General features: G+C 35.4%; 1 protein-coding gene across 3 annotated transcripts in view; it reads left to right on the top strand.

Annotated features, from left to right (window-relative positions):
• LOC150097892 (sodium/potassium-transporting ATPase subunit alpha-like) overlaps positions 1–22,913 on the top strand; it is a 221,532-nt gene that overhangs the window by 119,538 nt on the left and 79,081 nt on the right. For all 3 annotated transcript variants that reach the window (XM_090405971.1, XM_090405968.1, XM_090405969.1), the window contains exons 12-15: positions 2,151–2,326; positions 3,577–3,713; positions 9,057–9,274; positions 17,295–17,396. In XM_090405971.1, coding sequence (XP_090262097.1) covers positions 2,151–2,326; positions 3,577–3,713; positions 9,057–9,274; positions 17,295–17,396 — 633 coding nt within the window. The remainder of the gene's footprint in view (positions 1–2,150; positions 2,327–3,576; positions 3,714–9,056; positions 9,275–17,294; positions 17,397–22,913) is intronic.

Here is a 22,913-nt window from a genome sequence, read left to right as displayed (position 1 = left end):
CATACCTTCTGGGTGATCAACACTTATATCATGTCTCACCAGTATATGCAACCTCCATTGACATCCTTCAACTTGAATATGGTAACTGATTAACACATAGCTTAATCCTTGCTTATTACATTAGAAATCAATACTAAAAACATTTTTAAACATTCTTAACAAACTAGATACTCTTTAGCATATATTTGCATTTTGCCATATTAAACATGGCAGCATAAGAATATTTAGCAACTAGTATATAATAAGATTTTGAACCTGCATCTTCAGAGTGCAAACATCTTGTCACAGTATCTGTTCCAATGATACCTGTTGCCACTGAATTTGGCTACCATTTTAGCGACCACATTTTTAACCAGTGGGTGCAAACTCTTATAAATAGATTAAACTCCATTTCCTACCTACCCACTTGACTTATACAAATATACCAGAACACAGTGAACCTATTTTTGCTCTATCTGGAATAAATCAAGAAGATAGCCACAGTGCTTAATAAATACTTAAACATCATGTTTAAACCAACAGCTCATCTGCTCACCTAAGGAGAAAGTCCATCTTCTCACATCCAGAAGTGTAAAAAGCCAAAATAACACCAAATATAATAAAAGCTCTTTCACATCAATTTTACCAATGTCTGGGGAATCAGTACAAACACTACCACACAGACATAATCTGATCCACTATTCCTAACCAAATCCCAAGTAGAACCTTCTACAACCTCATCTAGCTCATCTAACCTGTGATTGCAGATGACCCTCATTCTTCCAACACTCTCGACCTTTACTTAACTGACTTTCCATCCCAAATACACTATAGATATTTTCTCTCCTTTGGCAACTCTGGCCATAAACTTATCCACATTTCTGCTTCTACAGATCTTCTCCCAGCCAATCTTAGCTATGTGCCTCCTGGCACGACAGTGTCAAATGGGATGCCCACCTCCAAGATTTCTCTCTAATCTGTGGTCTTATTTACTGTTTCTGCTCTCTCTCTCTACTCATTCCAAACACCTGCTGTAACCAAATTACAGAAATAGTGATACTCATTGGGATAAAGGCCTTCATCCCCCATTCTATTCAAAATTCCAGACAACCATCCAAGCGTTGGTTTCCACCAAGGATACTAATGTGGTCAAAAAAGAAATTCATATCACAAGTGCTCAAAACCCAAATGCGAACTTCATCCACAGCCTATACATGTTGCAACATCTCTGGAAAAAGAAATTAGAAAGAGTCAAATGCAGAAAGCTTGCCTCCTATGCAAATGACAATCAAGTATTCTGGTCCCCTTGCAAGTCCATTGGATGGAAATTTTACTTGTTCATCATATGTTACTATAGTAAAATAGAATAAAAACAAGGCTAACTTACTGGCATCATTCTGCTCCATCTCCTGTAGTGACCAGCTGTAAGAAATTAGTTTCTTGTTTCTCATAGACCAGGACACTTTAATTCATTTCAGGTGAAGAGAAAAAGTCATCTCTAGAACATGGATACATTCATGTTGTTTATCCATATGAAGTTCTTACCTTCTGCCACTTTTGGCAAGTGGTGAATGAAAGGAATAAGTTGTCTGTGAAACATCAGTGAATGCATTCAAGTATAAAAGATCTGGGTTCGATTCTTGTTATAACAAGGGGAACTCTTATGGGCTTTTTCAATTGAAGGTGAGTTAGCTGATCTCATATGGAGATAGCAGGGTTTTTCTACCAGAAACTAGTTTTTCATCCTGCATGCAGACAAATTGGCCTTCAGAACACACAATTTACAGACAAAAAAATGCCGTTGTTGGTAATGAAGGGCGGTAGATAGCGTTGATGGTAGTAGTGTCATAGTAGGAGAATTTAGTAGTGGAGAGGTTGAGATGTATTTAGCAAAGTAGAGTGCCCTCCCATAATGAGTCCTTGGACTCCCTGGAGTATCGCATAATTTGTTTTTAGTTTGCAATTTGGGATTCCTGATTATAGGAAATGCTGGTATAATGATAATTAAAGCTGAAAGTTTAATATACAAAATTAGTTCCTTTTTATATGTACGAGTTTACCTTTGCTAAAGATAGTTATGAATATATCTGAAAAATATACATTTTACAGTTGAATGTTTCTGGATTTTCTTAAGTTGAATATAAAATTTCTGATTTTCTGCATTCTTACAGGATTTTGTGATTCAAAATTACCTGCAGATAAATATCCTCATGGATATCCATTTGATGCTGATGAACAAAACTTTCCATTAGATAATTTGCGCTTCATAGGCCTAATTGCAATGATTGATCCTCCACGTGCAGCAGTACCTGATGCAGTTGCCAAATGCCGAAGTGCTGGCATAAAGGTAAGTAAATTTTGTACTCTGTGTCAAATTCTGCTGAAAATTAATTCTTCCCTACACACACACACACACACACACACCAAACAATTGATACAAAAGTATTTTTTAGATTGTTTTAACAACCCAATAGTACTCTAGGTAAGTGTTGAAAAGTATATTTATTACATTAATGTACAACTAATATCACTGAGTCTCATTCTCTGAAATGAACAGTAAGAGCATATTAGATGAGCTATCCTTGCTGCATGAGACCATTAAAGGTCTGTAATAAATGCTGAGTGCAAGAAAGAAGCACATGTTAGGTGTATGTCTAATGCTGGATCAATTCTTCACCTGATCCAGCAGGAAAAGAGCATCACTTGTTCTCAATCCACTCCAGACTGGGGAGAGTGATATGCTGTCTTAACCTGGTAACCAAGCATAGGGAATTTTCATTTAAGAATATATATGTCAACTTAAGTAGCAGTGTGGCAAAAGAAATTATAAGAAAGGATGTTCGTAGTTTGTGTATGGCGAAATAATCAAGGTGTTGAGGGAAGCAGTATTGGACTTGCATATCCAGTCAGAATAATCGCATTGGAGATGATGTATGAGTAGTATAAACGCTAACCTAATTAGGAATTATAAGGCAAACGTAGTTTGAAGGAAATTAGCTCAAACTGTCAAGAGGAAATAGAAAAAAATGCATGGAGCTCTACAGTGTGTAAAAAGAGTGGTAATTAAGGATAACATTTTGTAGGAAATGTGATGTAGAAAAAAAACAGCTGTTACCGAGTGATCACGTTGCAAAGATTTCACTGGGAGGGGGGGACATCTCAGTCTTGTGCCGATTGCATAACCCTGAAATCCCCCCCCCGTCAGATAACGATACCCTCAATGACATACAAATCTCAAGTTCTGATAAACACCTAGAACAAAAATGGTATTACAGCGAATATTCTTATATATTCTAAAAGAAAAAGAACAAATGATTACAATTTGATGAAACATGAGGGTTAAAAGGTTTAAGATATATTCTTTCTTGTGGTTATATCATTTGCTTTAATATTTTTGTTCTAGGTGTTTATAAGAATTTTTCAGTCCCCTCTTCCCCTTGTAGAAGTTGTCAAGGGAATCATTATCAGAAATTCATACAAACTAATAAAATGTGTAAAATGCTGTGTGTCAATTATTTCCATAGGTTTAACAATGTTGAATTCTGTTAACTTAGAATAATTTGACTATGCTTATTATAATGGACTGTCTCTCTCTAGGTTATAATGGTGACTGGAGATCATCCTATTACTGCACAAGCTATTGCAAAATCTGTGGGAATAATTTCAGAAGGTAATGAAACTGTTGAAGATATTTCCATTCGCTTGGATATTCCAATAGAACAAGTTAATCCTAGGTAATAAAATGCCTAGTTTACTTCAGTTAAATTTTATTTTAAAAAATTGTTTATTCTTATTTCTGTGTGTACAAAACACACATCTGAAATCTTTGCAGAATCCTTCTTGCTAAGAAGTACTTTGAGTGATTCTTGAGTTGTATTTTTATTTTAACCTAAGTCAGTTGTGATTTGATATACTGTTTCTATTAAACTTATTTCTTTTACTGTGAAGTTTATTATAACATGGAATTGCTCATTATAGGTGGTCCATATTATTTACACAATATGTATCATACTTCTTGAACTCATTCACTGACAAAGCACTTGCATCTGTGGCAGCCCATTCCAGTCATTCACTTTCCAAGTGAAAAATGTAACCTTACTCAATTGACAACCACACCTAATTTCTAGGAGTAACTCCTTGTTCCCTCCTTTCATGTTAAGTATTGAACGCTTTCTTCTGCTTTATTGATTAACTTATTTTGTTATGTCCACTCTTCTGCATATCAGCCAATTTTTTTTTAACTCGCAAATCTTCAATCTGCCCTGATGTAGCATTTCAAAAATTTGCTTTTCACTTCTAGATTTTCTCCACTTTCTCATCATCAATAAATCCATGTAACTAAATCTGTTTATAGTGGTCCAGATGAGGCTGGCTTAAAGCCTTGTAAAGGATAATAACTTCCTTGCATTAGCATATTTCGAGAACTAGATGATCGTTGATATACCCTTACATAATTGATCGCTCAGTGATTTCTTGAGCTGCAGCCACCTCCCTAACAGCATTTGTGAAAGTTATTCATTAATGGTCATTTTTCCTTTTATTTAGCATGTCATAAAAGAACTCTTTGGGTTGTTTTGTTAATCATTGGTATGATTTCAAATACTGTAGAACAATACAATACACAACAATAAGTGATTAAAGAACTAAATTATTCATGAAAATGGGTTTATACAGTTGAATCTAATCTGACAATACTAATGAATCTACTGAACACAGTTTTATAGATAGTGCATTTTTGTATGAAATGTGGACAATGACAAGAGCTGGGTGATTTCACTTTCAGTTGGTTTCAATGCTTACAGTGAGAGTGTTGAGAGAGAGTAGTGTGATCAAGGGGAAAGGAAGGAAGATGAGCATGAAATGATGTGGAAACTCCATATCTTTAGCATTATTGGAGATATGGAGGTTCTCAATGAAATCTCGATTGTGTTAGTGAATCTAGTGTGGGTCTACCCACACTAGATTCACTTGGTTTGAGGGGGGGGGGTTACTTAGAGAGGAAATTGAAAGGGTGAGAAATAGTGATTCATGTGAACAGGGAGATTAGATTTGAAAGATCATGTAGGAGCAAAGGATAGAGATGAAAGGATGGCAGTTAAGGAGAATAAGAATGGAGAGATGTGTCAGAGGAGACTGATAACTCAGATGAGCAATGAATGAATACATCTCTACAGGAAATTGTAGAAAGTTTATTTTTTGCTTGGTTACAAAGTATATTATGCTTGATAAATCATTCTTCTTTTAATCCTTTACTCAACCATAAGAAAATATTTTACTCATGATGTATCTTCACAACTAGTCTGCTTGTATATAGAGGCAGAGTTCACATTAATTGCATTATTATGGGGAAAGTTTAGACCAGTTTTGCTGTGTAAGTAGCCAAAAATTAGGTAATCATTCAGATCACTGACCTCAATGTGAGTGATCTAGAAGGATCATTCTAACTACTCTTGATCTGAATCACTCCAGAATACCCAGTAGTGGTTCTGCTAGACAACACCTGCAGAAGCCTTGAGCTCCATCTGGTGACAAGCAAAAACTTCCCTTAGCCAAACACAATCTCTATAATCTGCTGGCAAGAAACTGCTCGTTTTCTAGGTCAAAGCACCTACTGAAGGGGCCCTGATTAAGGCTGCATCAGTAGGAGAAATGCCACAGACAAGCACCTGATGGAATACAGCGATCATGACACTATCAGAAACCACATCACTGAAGGAAAAAAAAAAAATTGGAGCTAGATCTAAGAAGATGCCAAGGCAAAATCAATGTAGAAATCATTATCTATGTGTAATAAAATGGTGTATCACCATAGTATTAAAGTATTATGGATCACAGACTTGTAGGAAGTATTTTTGTTTGGTTATAAAGTATTTTATACTTGACAAGAAAATTTCTTGTCTTGCTACATAAGCAAAGTGAATATTTGATCCAGCATTATTTCAAAGCCGAATCTAGAAACTATGAAAATTTCATAAGTTAACCAGAGAGCTTGCAGGAATGCATCCCTGAGTTGCCTTAGTGTGGACTACTTAAGACATAGGCACTGCCCAAGCATCTATATATTATTATTATTATTATTCATGACACCGCCAAGGAGTCCGTAGGCTCATCATGAGAGGACACCCACTGTACAACTCTCCATTTTCACCACTACACCGAACCTCTACTACCAATCATCTATATCAATGCCATCTACTGCCCACCACCACAACTAGTATTTTTTGTATGTAAATTGTGTGTTCTGAAGGGCAGCTGATTTGTCTGTATACGGGATGAAAAACCAGAGTTTCCAGGAGAGGAAAAACCTGCTACCTCCACATGAGATCAGCTAACTCATCTTCGATTGAAAAAAGTCCATATATTTGCCTTTTATTAATCCATTTTTGATAAGGTTTCACTGGCCTGACATCTGTTTTGAAGTGGTTGGTTCTCTTCAGAGACCAGGAAGAAACCCTAAGAGAGCAAAAATTCTCATTCAATACTAATGTCAGAGAAATGTATTTTCCATAAGTGAACTCTTGGTCAGTGCATAAAAGTAATTACTGAAATAGAGCCAAAAGGCTTTAGTTCAGCAATGTAAAATTGAAGTCTTTTGGCTTTTTATTTTAGTGACTTCTTGTTTTACTCCTTCATCCAAGCATAAGCAAACAGTTTACATGTGAAGTATCATCACAACTAAACTACTTGCATATAGAGACTGACTTCACATCCGTTGTCTCAGTATACCATAATACAATACACACAATCTTTACACAAGAAAACTGTCCTAATGCAAATGTTGGGTGCACTGGCTCCTTAGTTAAATACAATTCAGACTGAACAGGAAGGCATCTATCTGCAGTGTAAGGTGTGAATAAACCAGAAATCCTCCTCTAGAGACAAAACATTGCACTAGTCATATAACACCTCCTATAAGCAGTGTCTGGGAGATGCTGTATGTTGTGTGATCACCAACTCATTAATGGTCCTATAAATGTTTGTGAAGATGGCATTGTCAGAATTCTGGACATTATTATTAAGAGACCTCCACAGAGTCAGGACCTCATTAAGGGAGGCCATACTAATCGCATCAGCTGCCATACCTGTTCTTGAATTCATTCACACTACTTGCACACACATCCAATGGTAATCCATTCCAATCATGCCTGACTATGAGAGAAAAATCTAGCCATCCCCTTCTTGACTGAATTGATTCTCAACTTCCAAGGATGCCCTCAAGTCCTTTCCCCACCTTCCAAAAAATGAAAAATTCCATCTACTGAAATTCTCTATAACCCTTTCAGAAGTTTCTAAGTCTCAATCATATCATCCCTCTTTCTCCTGTTTGATAGTGTCTGCAGTTTATAAATTCTTAATTTGTCTTCATAATGTGCATGCACAATCCTGATATCATTTTTGACACTCTCTTTGCACTCTCTCCACTGTACCAGAATCACCACAGAAACAAGGAGATCAGACCTGCTCACAATTGTCCAAGTGATGTCTTATCAAGGCCTTGTAAAGTGGCAAAATGATTTCCTTATCTTTTTACATGTCAAGGTTCGTTTCAGCATTGCAATTATTCTGAGTTGTATTTACAATCTTTGCCATGTGACTCTTGAACTTTAACTTCCTGTCTACAAAAACTCCAAAATCCCTTGCCTGATCAGTTTCTTATATCATAATACCACCAATATAATATTAGATATCCAATACGACATTGAATATCTAGTCACACCAAAGTATGATTAGGTATTCTTACATTTATTAACGTTGATCTCAGTCATTTTCTCATGCCCACAATTTCAGCCTATTGAAATCATTCTACAAGTACTGCATATCAACAGATGATTAGTATATTGTGTGATCACCAACTGAAATAACTCCATAAATGTGTATGTTGAGATGACATTGTCAGAATTTTGGACATTATTGATATAATTTTTACACATTCTTTTTAATATTTTTTTGAGATTATTTTTTAGTAAACAGTGAAATCATATTTATAGCATTGAAGAAAACGCATACTTGCTACAATAATTCAAAGCAGTCCATTTTCATACAAATTCTTTCATCCCTCAGATGCATTTATGCTGTCTGTACATTCTGGCTGCCATCTAATTCATCATGATGCCCAACTCCCCAGCTTTCAAGTATGATTTTTTCCTGATTCTTTTGAGTATCATACATTTTCTTAGGTCCCTTACCACTTAGGTTATGCAGCCTCTTAAATCATTAATCCACTAACAAGCATCTCCTTATATAAAATTCTCCAGTGACTCCCCTTCAAACACTGTTCTGCACCTCCTAAATCATCTAGTCCCAATACATTACTCTTTAATTCTATGTAGCAAATTTCTTCAGGAAATTTGCTACATAGCAAATTCCTCTATTCTTGCCATTTCCCACAGTTTCATCTTGTATACTCTTTTGCTTACTGTTGATTTGTCTTCATCCATCAACTACTCTCCTAATCCCATACTTGCATATACCTTTCATTTTTCTCTATCTGCAAACATTTACATTTTTGAAGTTGGTGTTGTCTTGGCATTCAGTGCACCTCAGTCACATTGCTCACATTATTTCAAGGAAGGATTAAGTATTTATTTCAATGACTTCTTAGCAGGTATAACAAATGAAATGAAAGCTTAAAATTACTAAGAAAAGATGAATGTGTGGTCTCTTCATACAAGTTCTAATACCAAAGTAACTTAAGTAAAGGTTATGCAAATAAGTTCAATCACTGTTTGCTTATTATATATAATTAATATTGAATTGTTCATTATTCTTTGGTAAAATCTTAATACCAGCCTGAAGCTCATAAAACCATTTTCTTAAAATATCTAAACAATAGTTCTAAACTGCTGTTCTAAATGGTATTGTCCAGCAGTTTCAACCCAGGGTTAACCCACATGGTTGACTTTGGAGGGGAGTTGACTTTTTTAGTTGCAGTAATCTGTTTGGATTGGGTATCCCCCCCCCCCCAAAGCACACATTAAAAATACTTCAACTACTTGAAAATATTGCAGAAAACTGTACTTCTCACTAAAATGTTCAGGGAATTCAGAATTCAGTATCATTATTTTTCTTATTTTTAGAGATGCCAAAGCAGCTGTTGTTCATGGAGGCCAGCTTCGTGAATTTACTTCTGTTGAACTGGATGATTTGTTGAAATATCACACAGAAATTGTATTTGCTCGTACATCACCTCAACAAAAGTTAATCATTGTGGAAGGTTGTCAACGGCAAGGTGCCATTGTGGCTGTAACTGGAGATGGTGTCAATGATTCTCCAGCTCTTAAAAAAGCTGATATAGGTCTGTATATGATGTATTTACTTTTTTTTGTTAAAAAAGAAGTTGTTTGATAATTTACATTATAAAACAATTCATCTAAATAGACAAGCATAAGGAAGAATATTACTTGCATGGTATTCATTTAGTTCATTTGTGTAGAACTTGCATAGAAATTAATTTGTATAGATCTCCTTATGTACTCAAAACGTAATGATCATCAGAAAAAGTTTTTAGTTTTGTTTTGTAGACATTTTGTTTTTTGTAGAAAAATTGTATAAGATATATATTTTATAGCCATCCATCTCTCTACTTCACTTTGATATATGTAGACCAAGTTTATGTAATGGATAAATTTTTGATCTATGCAATGGCTGGTTTAGTCCAGAAAAAAGCACTTTTTTTTTTTTTTCTAAATAGTAAATCTGGGTTAACTTTACCTTTTAGCCCAGATTTACTATTTGGTACTTGCATACAGTAAGAATTTTTTGGCATAAACAGTTACATCTAAAAAGTGCAATGAGCAATAAATTCAAAATCCCAGTATTCATTAAAATTTCACTGTAGATTAGTTTTCTACAGGCATTAAATAGAACTAATATGGACCCAGTCAGCATTGATTTACCTGACTTTCTTTAGGAGGATCATAAGGCAAAGGAAGAATGTGAGAAGGAACAATTACCAGAAATTTTTCATAAAAACAGCAGCATTAATCACTATTACAGTGAATTATTGTTGACATTTTGAATTACATCAAGGGCTTTTTTACTAGATATACATACTTTTTTACCTAATAAGCTATCACCCAACTTATACATGGCACTTCTTCTGAGGACTCATCCCAGATCAGCACTCCCTCCACACACATACAACCTGCCATCTACGCAGTCTGTCACAATCCATCAACTACACATGCCATCAACCATTACTAGTAGCAGATTTTGTGTATAAATTAAAGATGCTATTTCCAAGAAATTCTATTCTTGGTTTAATCCTTTATTCAAATGTAAGCAAACAAGATTTGCACCTAAAAGTAACTTTAGGACTGGGCCACTTGTATATAGAGGCTAATGACTTCATCACTTGCCTTAGTATCTCATAATGTAGTGACCCTTCCCATAATGCATAGCATTATGGGAAGGGTCACTACCCAGACTGTTTCCACCTTTATTGGGGTGAAAAAGTGAAGGGGGAGGGATGTTTATCATATGCTTATTGAAGTCTCATCAGTGGGGGTCAGACCCAGAAGTGATACTAAGGTTCAAGTAATGCAGAAATCATATTTACATATACAAGTAGCCAAAAGACGTCATACCTTATTATTATCACTCAAGACCCCGATGGAATCAGACTCATCTGGGAGGTCCTTTTATCATACACACAGCTCATCATACCATGCTTTAAACACTCAAATTTTCTGCAGACACCACACTCAGGAAAGGAATTCCAATCATTCACAACTCTGCATGAAAAAAAGCCTGATTCCCACTCCCCTACTCACATCTTTATATAGTTTCCAGGTATGACCTCTGGTTCTCCCCTGATCTCCCACTATTTTCTGTAGAACCTCTCCAGCATTGATCCTATAAAAACTGCTTACCAACTTCAAGGTCTCTATCATATCTCCCCTCTTCCTCCTGTCCCCCAGACTCTGCAAATTGCATCTTTTCAATCTTTCCTCATACTTTCCAGAGGTTAAAAACTACCTTAATCAGTCATCTCTGGACCTTTTCCAACATCTCTTTGTCCTTCTGAAAACCAGGTGACCAAATCTGGGCACAATAGTCCATGTGTGGTCTAATCAAAGCCTTATACAATGGAACAAGAAACTCCGTACTTCTATAAATCAGTGTCCTCTGCATCATTCCAGAAGCCTTTGTGTTGTCTTCACAATTTTGGCTATGTGTCCCCCTAAATTTCAGATCCTTATCCACTATCACCTGCAGATCTCTTATTTCCTCCACCTCTGACAATATATCCTCACCAAGCATAAATTCTGCATCCCATTTGTTTTTCAAATTTTAAAGCCTTAAATTTTGTGACATTGAACTCGCATCCCCATTCCTGTGCCCAATCACTCCATTTATTCAAGTCTTCTTGCAATGCCACAACATCTTCTCTACTCCTCATGGTTCGTGCCAACTTTGCATCATCTGCAAACAACTGAACATCTCCATCCAAATCTTCACCAATATCATTAATATACAAGTTAATGATATTGGCAGCATTAGCACTAAAACAGATCCTTGAGGCACACCACTAGTAACTTTCCTTTTCCTGGATATCGCTCCCCCCATATACAACTTGTTGATACCTATCAGATAGCCAGTCTCCAATCTAATATCCAATCCCATCCATTCTAGTTAGATTACCACATAAGTTCATAGTCAATCAAAAGCCTTTGCAAAATCTAAGTATTACTGTGTATTCCTCTAATCTGTCCAAGGAAGCAGTCACCTTATTGTAATAAGTAGATTACTAAAACATGACCTCCCTTTAGCAAATCCATGCTGTAATCAAAGATAATACCATTGTTGTGAACCCAATTCTGGATTCTAGTTCTCACAAGCTTCTCCAACAACTTAACTACAACACCTGACACACAGATAGACCTATAATTTGATGCTTGAGTTCTATCACTTGCTTTATGAAGTGACATACGCTTGCCCTCTTTCCACTCCTTAGGAACTTGACCCAGTGCAAGACTTGTATTAAAAAAATGTCAAGCAGGTTTCACTCCCTGGCACAATCCTTCAGAATATGTCCTTTCGTCCTTTTTTACCATCCATTACGGTTTTCAAATCACTTGTTTCCTTTTTCAATGATTTTTTAACAATTTTTCGCATTTCTTTCACATCATCCTTCTCTTTCGAACAACCACTCATTCTTCCTGCGACATTCTTGCTACTAACATGTTGTTATCAAATTCATGTTAGCACTCATCAAATCCTCATTTAGCTCACACTACGCACACACCCTCCTTCCATCTATCCTAAATGTCCACAAATCATGTATGTAATCAAAAGAATACATGTAGCACACCTCGCACTTCACAAAACAACTGAAGTCTAAGTTAAAGTCATGCAATAACAAAGCCGCTGCCATCTTTCCTCTGCTGGTTACTACTCTAAGGTCTAATAACAATGAATTTGTAATTAAGTTTAGGCAAAATATCCCACACACTAATAATACTAGTAGTGCACAACTGTTATAGCAGCTCTTACTCAATCACTCATATACAATTAATTATTTCAAGAATAACATCTGAATCCAGAGCTCTTCTTACACATTGCCGCTACAGTTGCCTCACGAGTGCCGATTAGAGATAGATGTTTAAAGTTTTTTCTCTCCATTATATTATAAATTAAAGATGCCAAGAATTTATATTTTTGTTTTAATCCTTTATCAAAAATATAAATTCTTGGCATCTTTAAATTTGTGCCTGAAGTAACTTCAGAAGTGGACAACTTGTATATAGAGGCTAATGACTTCTGGGTCTGACTCCCATTGATGAGACCTTAAGAAAGATCGAAACCGGTCTTGGTAGTGATCCTTTCCATAATGCACAGCATTATTCATGTATGTATGGATATGCTTTATATCATGGGATATTAAGGCAAGGGATGTGAAGTCATTAGCCTCTATATAAGACTTGCCCAGTCCTGAAGTTACTTCAGGCACAAACCTTGTTTGGTTGATTAAACCAAGAATATAATTTCTTGGCATCTTTAATTTATACTATAACCAAGTGGAAAAACTTCCAACACATTTTGTCTGTAAATTGCATGTGTACTAATGGCTAGTTGCCTGTGTGTGTGTGTAGGATGATAAACCTCACTTTCTAGGAGATAAAAACCTTGCTAACTCCATACGAGATCAGATGGAATTGCAAATTATTGATTACGTATATGCTTCAGAATCTAATTTCCTGTGTCAATCTGAGAGAGCAAAAGAAAGGTTGTCAGTCTCATACTGAAGAGAGAAAAATGGACAACCATCCTTTTGTCTGTGAAGAGAGACTTGAGTGATAACTGCTAAAAAGCATCAAAGCAATGAAAATAGGAATGCTAACATAGTGAAATGAAGATAAAAAAAAACTAGCAAAGTGGGAAGTTAATGAATTCAATAGAGGATGAGAAAAATGGTAAAGCAGAAGCAGTGGTGTTATTGAGCCAGTTCATCTGAACTGATTTTTAAAATTTTCTCTATTTGGCCTCATGGCCCAGACACATTAAACTCCTTCCTCAGTCACCTTAACAGCCTACATCCAAGAATCCAGTTTACGATGGAAAAGGAAATAACAGTAGTTTACTCTTTCTAGACACCTTAGTTGCATGCCTTCCTAATGGTAAACTTTCCTTCACTGTGTGTGTGTGTGTGTGTGTGTGTGTGTGTATATATATATATATATATATATATATATATATATATATAGAAAACCTACTCACACAGGCAGATACATTCATAAACTCTCCCACCATCACCCCTTTCAAAAATATGGCATTATTAAAACTCTAACCAAGAGAGCCCACAATCTTTGTTCCATTGGAACTGCCTTTTCATCTGCACTCAACCACATACACACCTTCCTCTCCAATGGCTACAGCGATTACAGAATTAAAAAAAAAATAATCAGTTCCTTTCCCATTCCCAACCATCTCTTCAGAAGGAGTTCAAAAATGCCATCACCATACCTTACATCTGTGGCACATCAGAAAAAAAGCTAAGTCCTTAAAAAAAAATACAACCTCTGTAAACTTGTTAACCTTATCTGTTCTACCAAAGATCAGCTCCCTCCTCTCTCAGTGCCTGGAATTTAGAAAGTACCCTGTTCCTGCACGCTGGTGTACTTTGGATAGATAAGTAGATCAGCAACCATCTTCTTAGAATAACACAAATCATACATCTCCAATTATGTGGTCAGTCTGGCCTGGCAGACCATGTTTTGGATACAACCCACAGGATCTCCTGAAAAAAACCACCATGCCCAACCACAGTAAATTCAAAAAAGAAAGACTATTTTTAAAATCTACAGCAGCACTCAGAAATCAACAGATTCTAAATAAATATTGGTTGCATTAAACTTCCAAATATTTGGAAAACATTATCAGAAATCCCACCTTACATTCTAGGCAACCTACAATCACCCATAGAAGGTGTACCACCTAGATAGGACTTCAGAATTACCCACGTATTTAGCTTAGTTTTGTTTCATTTGTATGTATGTTATATTAGTTTTTTTTTGTTAATCCCTGAAGATGTCTCAGTGACTAATATGAAATATTGGAAGTATTAAAATCAGTTTTAATCCTTTCAGAGTGCTGTTTAAATTCCATTAAGCCTCCAACACGATGTCCTTGCAACACTTAAGCCTCAACACACGAGTTGTTGCTGGCAGTGTGAGGACTTCTGTGAGGAAAGGGTATATGTGGAACTACAAGGCTGGTGATTATGAGGAGCTCAGGAGACAGCAGAGAGCTGTAGCATGGAATGAGTTGAGTGGAAAGAAGATCAGTGCTGCTTGGGTGATATACAAGAACTACCTAGTAGAAGCAATGTTTAAATGTATTCCAAAGGTGAGAAGGATAAATAAGGTAGGTGTTAAATGGATGAATGATGAGATAAAGCATGCAATACAGAAAAAGAACAGGTTATGGAGGCAACATAAGTTGAGTGGAAATAATCAATTCCATGATGAATACAAAGAACAGGCAAAGAGGGTGACTGAACTGTGAGGAGTAGAGTTCATCCCAACTTTGCATTATTTGCAAATAGCTGTATATCCCTATTCAAATCTTTCCCCAATATCATTAACATACAGGTTAAACAGCAATGGTCCTAAAACATACCCAAGACATACCACTGGTGACTTTCCTTTTCTGGGATGTTGCCATCCCCCATACAACTTGTTGATACCTATCAGACAGCCAATCTCCAATCCAATACACTAGTCTAATATCTAACACCATCCACTTTAGTTTAGCTATCAACTTATAATGCAGTAACACTTAAATATATAATGTTTACATTTAATGTTTGGGGCCTTACAAGAAGACTTGAATAGACTGAGTGAATGGGCTGAGCAGGAGTGAGGATGCCAGTTCAATGTAGAATTTACTCTTAGTAGGGATATATTGTTGTAGGTGGAGGAAATAAGAGATCTTGGGTTGATGATGGATAAGGATCTGAAAACTAGAGAACATATTACCAAAGTTGTAGGACAACACAATGAATTCTGAGAATGATGAGGACTAACTTGAAGTAAAGAGATTCTGATTTCATTGTATAAGGCCTTCATTAGGCCACATATGGACTAATGTGCACAAATTTGGTCACCTGGTTTCAAAAGGAAGAGATGTTGGAGAGGGTTCAGAGGTGATTGACTAAGATAGTTTCTGATCTCTGGAATGTTAAATATGAAGAAAGATTGAGATGATGCAATTTGCAAAATCTAGTGGATAGGAATAAGAGATGATATGATAAAGACATAAATGTTGTTAAAGGCTTAACATTAGAGGTTTTGCATAAAATGGTGGGAGAACAAAGGTCATTCCTTGAAGCCGTATAAGGAAGGAGTGAGCAACACTGAGAAGGAAGTTTTTTTGCATGGAGAGTTGTGAATGATTGGAATGCATTGCATGTAGTGGTGTAACTAGAGCTTTTGCTGCCCTGGGTGATCCCCGAGTTTTCCGCCCCTCTCAATACGCACCAAAAATACTACAAAAAGTCAAACCACGTATAGGGAAATAAATTAAAACAATTATTTTTGAAGTAAAACCTTAATTTCAAGAATCTAAAATGTTATTTTTCTTGCTCTTCTGTTAGCAAAATTGTCTGACATTTTCGAAGTCTATTTCATAATCAATTTTAATTTAGAAAAACTACTCTCACAACTAGCAACACTCACAGCAATTGGGAGGAAAATTCATAGTAGTATTACAATATTTGGAAATGAGTTCTCGAGACTGTATTTTAGAATTAACTGCAAAAGTTCAAAAAAAAGGTTCAAAGTGCTGCCTGGGGTGGATCGCCCCCTCCGCCCCTCCCTAGCTACACCTCTGATTGCATGAGTGTAGTGTCTACAGAGAATTTGAATGTGTTCAGCTGTGTGTGTGTGTGACAAAAGGGACCTTCTAAATGAGTCTGACTCCATTGGGATAATAATAATTATGGTAATAATAAGGATAATATTATTATTCAATCCTTTATCCATGTATAAGCAGACCAAGTTTGCATATGAAGAAATTTCATTTCATGCACAAACTTTGTTTACTTAAACTTGGATAAAGAACTGAATAGCATAATTTCTTGTCAGGTATAATTTACCTTATAACCAAGTGGGAGAACTTTCTACTGCTATTTCCCCTGTGTTGGTGGTGGTGAAGAGGGAGAAAGAGTACTTTGGTCAATAACAAAATATAAGTGAAATATGTCAAAAGAGGAGAGCTAGAATATACTACTAAATTTGGTAAATCTGATTCATAGATGTTAGGGAACTTTTTTTTTTCCCCCTAGTCATGGGTGCAGATTTCTTTGGTATTACAAGAGGCCAATGATGGAAGTTTAAGGGCAGTTAACAAGCAAGTGAAGAATTTTTGAGAATGGTGGATGAGTGGAATGCCTTTCATGCACTTGTGTTCAATGAATGGTAGTGGCTGAGTGGAGACCCCTTGCAATGAATAATTCCCTGGAAAGTTGGAAAGTAACTAATTGAATCATGAAATAATAAAGCAAAATTTAATCAATAATATTGAGAATAAAATATGATTGCAAATAAAATATTTTTGAATTTTAATGAAGTCATGTTAAATATCAGTTCGTAAGAAATTTATGCACAAAAAATTGTGAAAATTGCTGACATTTTCTGTTTTATGTGTGCTTAAAGACAAATTTTGATGGAAAGTCTTTATTATGATGAAGTGCTTTCAGAAATTACTTTTTATAAATTTTCTGCCTCAGAAATTATTTTTTTTTATAAAGATTTCAGCAGGTATAACATCTGTATTCAAAAATATTTTTCTAAATTACAATTTCATTTTTGTAGGAGTGGCTATGGGAATTTCAGGAAGTGATGTAAGTAAGCAAGCTGCTGATATGATTCTATTAGATGACAATTTTGCATCTATTGTAACAGGAGTTGAGGAAGGTTAGTATTTTTTTTGTATTTATAAATGGTATAGCATTTTAGTCCATTTCATTTATATTGAAGAAACAAGAATACCTTTTAAGAAAATAGTGATGAAACTTAACTAGAAATTTTCATATTGAAAATTTCTAGTTAAGCAAATTTGTTGTTATATTTGGTGACTTATTTCACTTAATAACTTTGAATGTTAGCAAGATGGTACTACTAGATGAGATTTTTACAAACATGGTAAATCAAGTGGCTTTTGTAATTATAAAGAAATTTATAATTAAAAATTATGAACACGTTAACACAAGAATATTTTAATGGTTGCCAAATATTTCAGTCTGAAACTAACAGACTATCCTCGGTGGCTTGATAGGAACAGTTTTTACAAGCTGGAATACAAACAATTGCTCATTCAAAAGTAGAACGAGCCACGTGATGTTATGTTGCTAAGAATTAAAGTGGGGTAAATTTCATCAGAGTGATGAATAAATTATAGGCATTAATTCACAATTTCATATAACAATCTTAATTTATAAATTCAATTAAAGATAACATTAGACTAATGTAAGAATTAAAGGTCTCAATTAAAAAAAAACTTTTAGTGTGTTATCCAGATTAAACTCCCATATTTTTGACAAGGATATACAGTCATTTCGATTCAAGTTAGGCGTTGAAGTAAGGCCTCAGCACTCTCTTTGAATAGGTGTTTGAATTTATAGCGACATCTGTGTTGAAGGCAAGTCTTGGACCAGAGAATGTTGTGGCTTGTATCTTATTGGATTTTGTGATGCACCCCTTGTGTCAAAACAAATTATACAACAAAGTGGCAGGAATGGCCATGGGAAGTCCACTTTCACCTGCTTTAGCAAACTTTTATTTGGAACATCTAGAAGATGTCCTGTTTTTATCTATATTCCCTCAACCATCCTTTTGGATTAGATATATAGACATCTTTTCAGTGTGGCCTCACAACAGAGATTCCTTACCTTCCTTTTTAGCCAAAATCAATTCCTTACATCCTCATATTAAGTTTACCATGAAGATTAAAAAAGACAAGTTATCCTTTTTAGACATCCTCCTCATCTGCTTACCTTCAGGTATTCTGACAACAGTTGACAGAAAACCCACTCTTACTGGACGTTGCAATCTCAAACAATCTGCCCATCATCCTTATCAAAAAACAGGAATCGTAAAATGTTTAATTCGACAAACTAGAACTAATTGCTCAACTCCCCATGAATTACAGAAAGAACTGTCAACTATCAAACATCACATGAAATTAAATGGCTTTTCTGAAAAAACTACACATCTGTTTGATTCCTGCAATCCAATCCAGAACAACAAAGAATCAGTACTTTGAGTTCCAATTCCATATATTTCTGGGATTTCAGAACCAATTTCAAGAATTCTATAGAAATATGATTTAACAGCCACTTATATCCCTATTAACAAAATATCCACCTATTTCCCTTTTCTAAAGATAAAAGCTCAACTATGTTCTCTGCCTGGTGTATATCAAGTTCCTTGTAACTTCAATCTTTCTTACTTTGGACAAACAGGACGCTCTGTAGAAAAAAGAATACAAGAACGTCAATCATACATTCTTCACAACAAATCCGATAAGTCCGGATTGGTGCAGCAAGGAATGAACCTTCTACACAGATGTCGCTATAAATTTGAACCCTATTCAAAGAGAGTGCTCAAGTCTTACTTCAATGCCCTAACTTGAATCGAAATGACTGTATATCCTTGTCAAAAATATGGGAAAGTTTAATCCAGATAACACACTAAAAGTTCAAAAGATATAAAACTAAAGATATATAACACGCTAAAAGTTCAAAAACACTAAAAGTTTTTTTTTTTAATTGAGACCGTTAATTCTTACATTAGTCTAATGTTATCTTTAATTGAATTTATAAATTAAGAATTGTTATATGAAATTGTGAATTAAAACCAATAATTTATTCATCACTCTGAAATTTACTTCTCTTTAATGCTTAGCAATGTAACATCACACAACTCGTTCTACTTTTGAATGATCAATTGTTTGTATTCCATCTTGTAAAAACTGTTCCTATCAAGCCACTGATGTTAGTCTGTTAGTTTCAGACTGAAATATTTGGCAAACATTAAAATATTCTTGTGTTAACATGTTTATAATTCTTGATTTAATGTCACAAGTGTCTCTCAAGAATAGAAAAGAAATTTATGAGCTTTGTATCTATTTTGTTTGTGGTTACTAACTGCTTGTTCCCTCTTACTCGCACATATCCTTCTTTGTATTACCCAGAACAAGATTTGCTCAACCAAAGATGTTCATCTTTGGTTGTTCTCCACTTTGAAGTGTGTGTGTGTGGGGGGGGGGGGTCTTTCAGAGATGTTTTGGAATAATTTGCTATTTTAATAAATATGAAGTAGGAAGTGTGAAAAGTACTTTCTTTTCATTTCAGTTTTTTTAAAATGCTCTTTAATTTCTCAAACTTACCCAAGAAATTAAAGTTGTGCAGAACTAGAAACATTTTCTAGTAACATGCGAACTAGAACCATTTCTGGGAGTGGTAGGATTCTATTGGGCAGATTTGCATGGTGTGAAGTTTGTACTAATAAGAGTTGCAATCTATTTCACATTCATTGTAGCCCTCTGTTTGTTATTTGCAGTAAAAACTGAGCACAGAATATATTTGTGTGAAATGGCTAAATTTCTCAGACGAAGGAAATGGCATTGATATTAAGTTCTTTTGTTTTTTTTTTTAACTTAATATAGTAAAACCATTGCATCAAGGGTATTGAAAACTTCATATATTGTTTTTGGAAAGTGAAAGTATTATTATTGGAAGTAACAACTGAAAGCATTCTCATACCTGAATAAAAAATGCTATGTAAAATTTGCACAGCTAAACTTTACAGGCAGCGTATACTAGGGAGACTGCATTCACTTGCAGCAGGCTTGATAATTCAGAAATTAAATGCGGTTCATTTTTCATACTCTTGTATACTGTAAAAAGAATAGCATGAGGATGAAAACAGTTGGTGGTGAGGGGAAAAGAACATGGCCTAGTACTTCAGAAAAAACAAGAATGGTGACAGCACATATGATTTGAAATGAATTACACAAAGCAAGTGTGCATGCAGAGTATAAAGTGTGTAGGGAATGAAATGAATGACTTAAGTGATTACTGGGAAGAATGAGCTAGTATGGATGAGACATCAAAGAATACACTAGCAGCTTATATTAATTTGAGATGTGAATAAAAGGAATCATAAGACTTTGACACAATGAAGTGATAAATTTTGGAAGGAATAAATGGCATCAAAGTTAGTAGTGACTGGATAAAAGACTTTGTTGCATAAATGATGTTGAAAGGGATCTGTATCCTTTCAGCTAATTTGCATAGATCAGCATTTCCCAAAGTGTTCCATTGCCATCTGAGAGAGTAGAAGTAATGAATTCTAGTAATCATGAAATGATTCATTGTGTGCTTTCCAGCCATGTGAGGAGAGGGTATATGTGGAACAACAAGGCTGGTGATTATGAGAAGCTCAGGAGACAGCATGAAGCTGTAGCATGGAATGAGAAGTTGGGTGGAAAGAAGATCAGTGCTGTTTGAGTGATATTCAGGAACTATCTAGTAGAAGCAATGTCTAAAGGTCAGAAGGTTAGATGAGCTAGGTGTGAAATGGATGAATGAAAAGATTAAGCATGCAGTACGTTATGAAGAAAAAAAAAGCATTATGAAGGTAACATGAGAGTAAGAGGAGTGACAATTCACTCAATTCTGTGAGGAATACAAAGAACAGCCAACGAGAGCGACTTGGTAAGGGTAGCAAAAGTGCAGTATGAGCAGTAGTTAACCAATTAAGCCCAAAAAATATCCTAGGGAGTTCTTTCAATATGTAGCCAGGAAACATAAGAACGATTATGGTAGAATGGCATTGATCAGAGAAAATAGCATAAGGACAACTGCTACAGAGGATATAGTTGAGATATTTAATGAGCAGTTCATAAAGGTCTTTCATCCTTGCGAATGTGACATCATGGAAAATTTGAGAGCAATGGATGATGAGGATAGATTAAGTGAGGAGGAGGTATATGGGGAATTAAGCAAACTTGATAATAAGACTGTGGGACTTGATGATATATCACTGTGTATTTTGAAGGAATGTGCCGGAGAGCTGACATATTTAATGAGTCTTACATTGGGTCAAGTTCCAAATGAGTGGAAAGAAGGCAAGATTGTGTACAACTTGATAAAAGAAGGTGACAGATTCAAGTTTCAAATTATATGCCAATCTCTGTGTCAGGTGTTGGAAAGACATTAGAATCAGGATTCACAATTGGGTTGACAACAATGGTATTATCTTTGATGGACAGCATGGATTTGCTAATGGGAGGTCATGTTTTATGAATCTACTTATTACAATAAGGTGACAGCAGCATTGGATGTGTGAGACAGATACACAGTAGTATGCTTAAACTTTGGAAAGGCTTTTGATAGATTACTACATAAGTTGATAGCCAAACTAGAGTGGATGGAATTTGATGTTAGACTAGTGCATTGGATTGGAGATTGGCTGTCTGATAGGTATCAACAAGTTTTATGTGTGTGGAGGGGGGGGGGGGGAAAGCAATATCTCAGACGAGGAAAGTCACTAGTGGTATGTCTAAGGGACATTGCTGCTTAACCTGTATGTTAATGATATTGGGAAAAGATTTGAATGAGGATATATACAGCTATTTTCAGATGATGCAAAGTTGAGATGGACTGTGAGGAGTAGATCTTGTGGCCTTGCAAGAAGACTTGAACAGAATGAGAGAATGGGCTGGGCACAGGAGTGAGGATGCCAGTTTAATATTGCAAAATGAACTGGAAAGCTTTTGTTTTAAAGCTTTCCAATTAGTGTGTGTGTGTGTGTGATCCTTTTAACATTTTCCCAGTAAAAGCAATGATTATGAATGGATGAAAATGGTATCCATTGGAGATTATAGATGAGGAGTTAACTGAATAATTATTTATTAAATTTCATCCAGGTTTTGAACATCATGTAGACTTTAGTGCAAAGGGAATGATGGGTGGACTGGTGAGTGAGCAGGTAGTACAGTAGTCTCAATTACGATATTCAAGTAACTAAATCCTCTGTTAACAATAAATGGGTCAGCAGACAACAAACATCTGGTACAGCACCATGTAATTGTACCTTTAGTTAGTTATACCTTCAATTATCTGTTCAGAAAATAGATTTTATGTGATAATTTAGGGATTACATCATGCTAATAATATAGCATAAAGTAAATTCAATGTTAATAAAGTGATAGAACTTTGATCACTCTATTTTAAGAGTGCACCAGTGAATTAAGGGCAGCATTAGCATACCTGTAAGTGTTGTTACAGTGAATGTCATAGGAATGGAAGGAAGGTAGAATCTTTCCACCTTGCAGAGGTGATTTGTGTTTGAAGGCCTCGATTACAGGCTGATTTGTGTGTTTGAAGTTAAGATGTTGGTGATGGCAAAGATCTAGAACTAGGTTGA

This window comes from Typopeltis vanoorti, chromosome 16 (assembly GCF_054136105.1).
Source record: "Typopeltis vanoorti isolate ZY-2024b chromosome 16, IOZ_Tvanoo_1.0, whole genome shotgun sequence".
NCBI lineage: Eukaryota > Metazoa > Arthropoda > Arachnida > Uropygi > Thelyphonidae > Typopeltis > Typopeltis vanoorti.
Note: the sequence above shows the minus strand (reverse complement) of the source record. Positions and strands in the feature narration are given on the sequence as shown.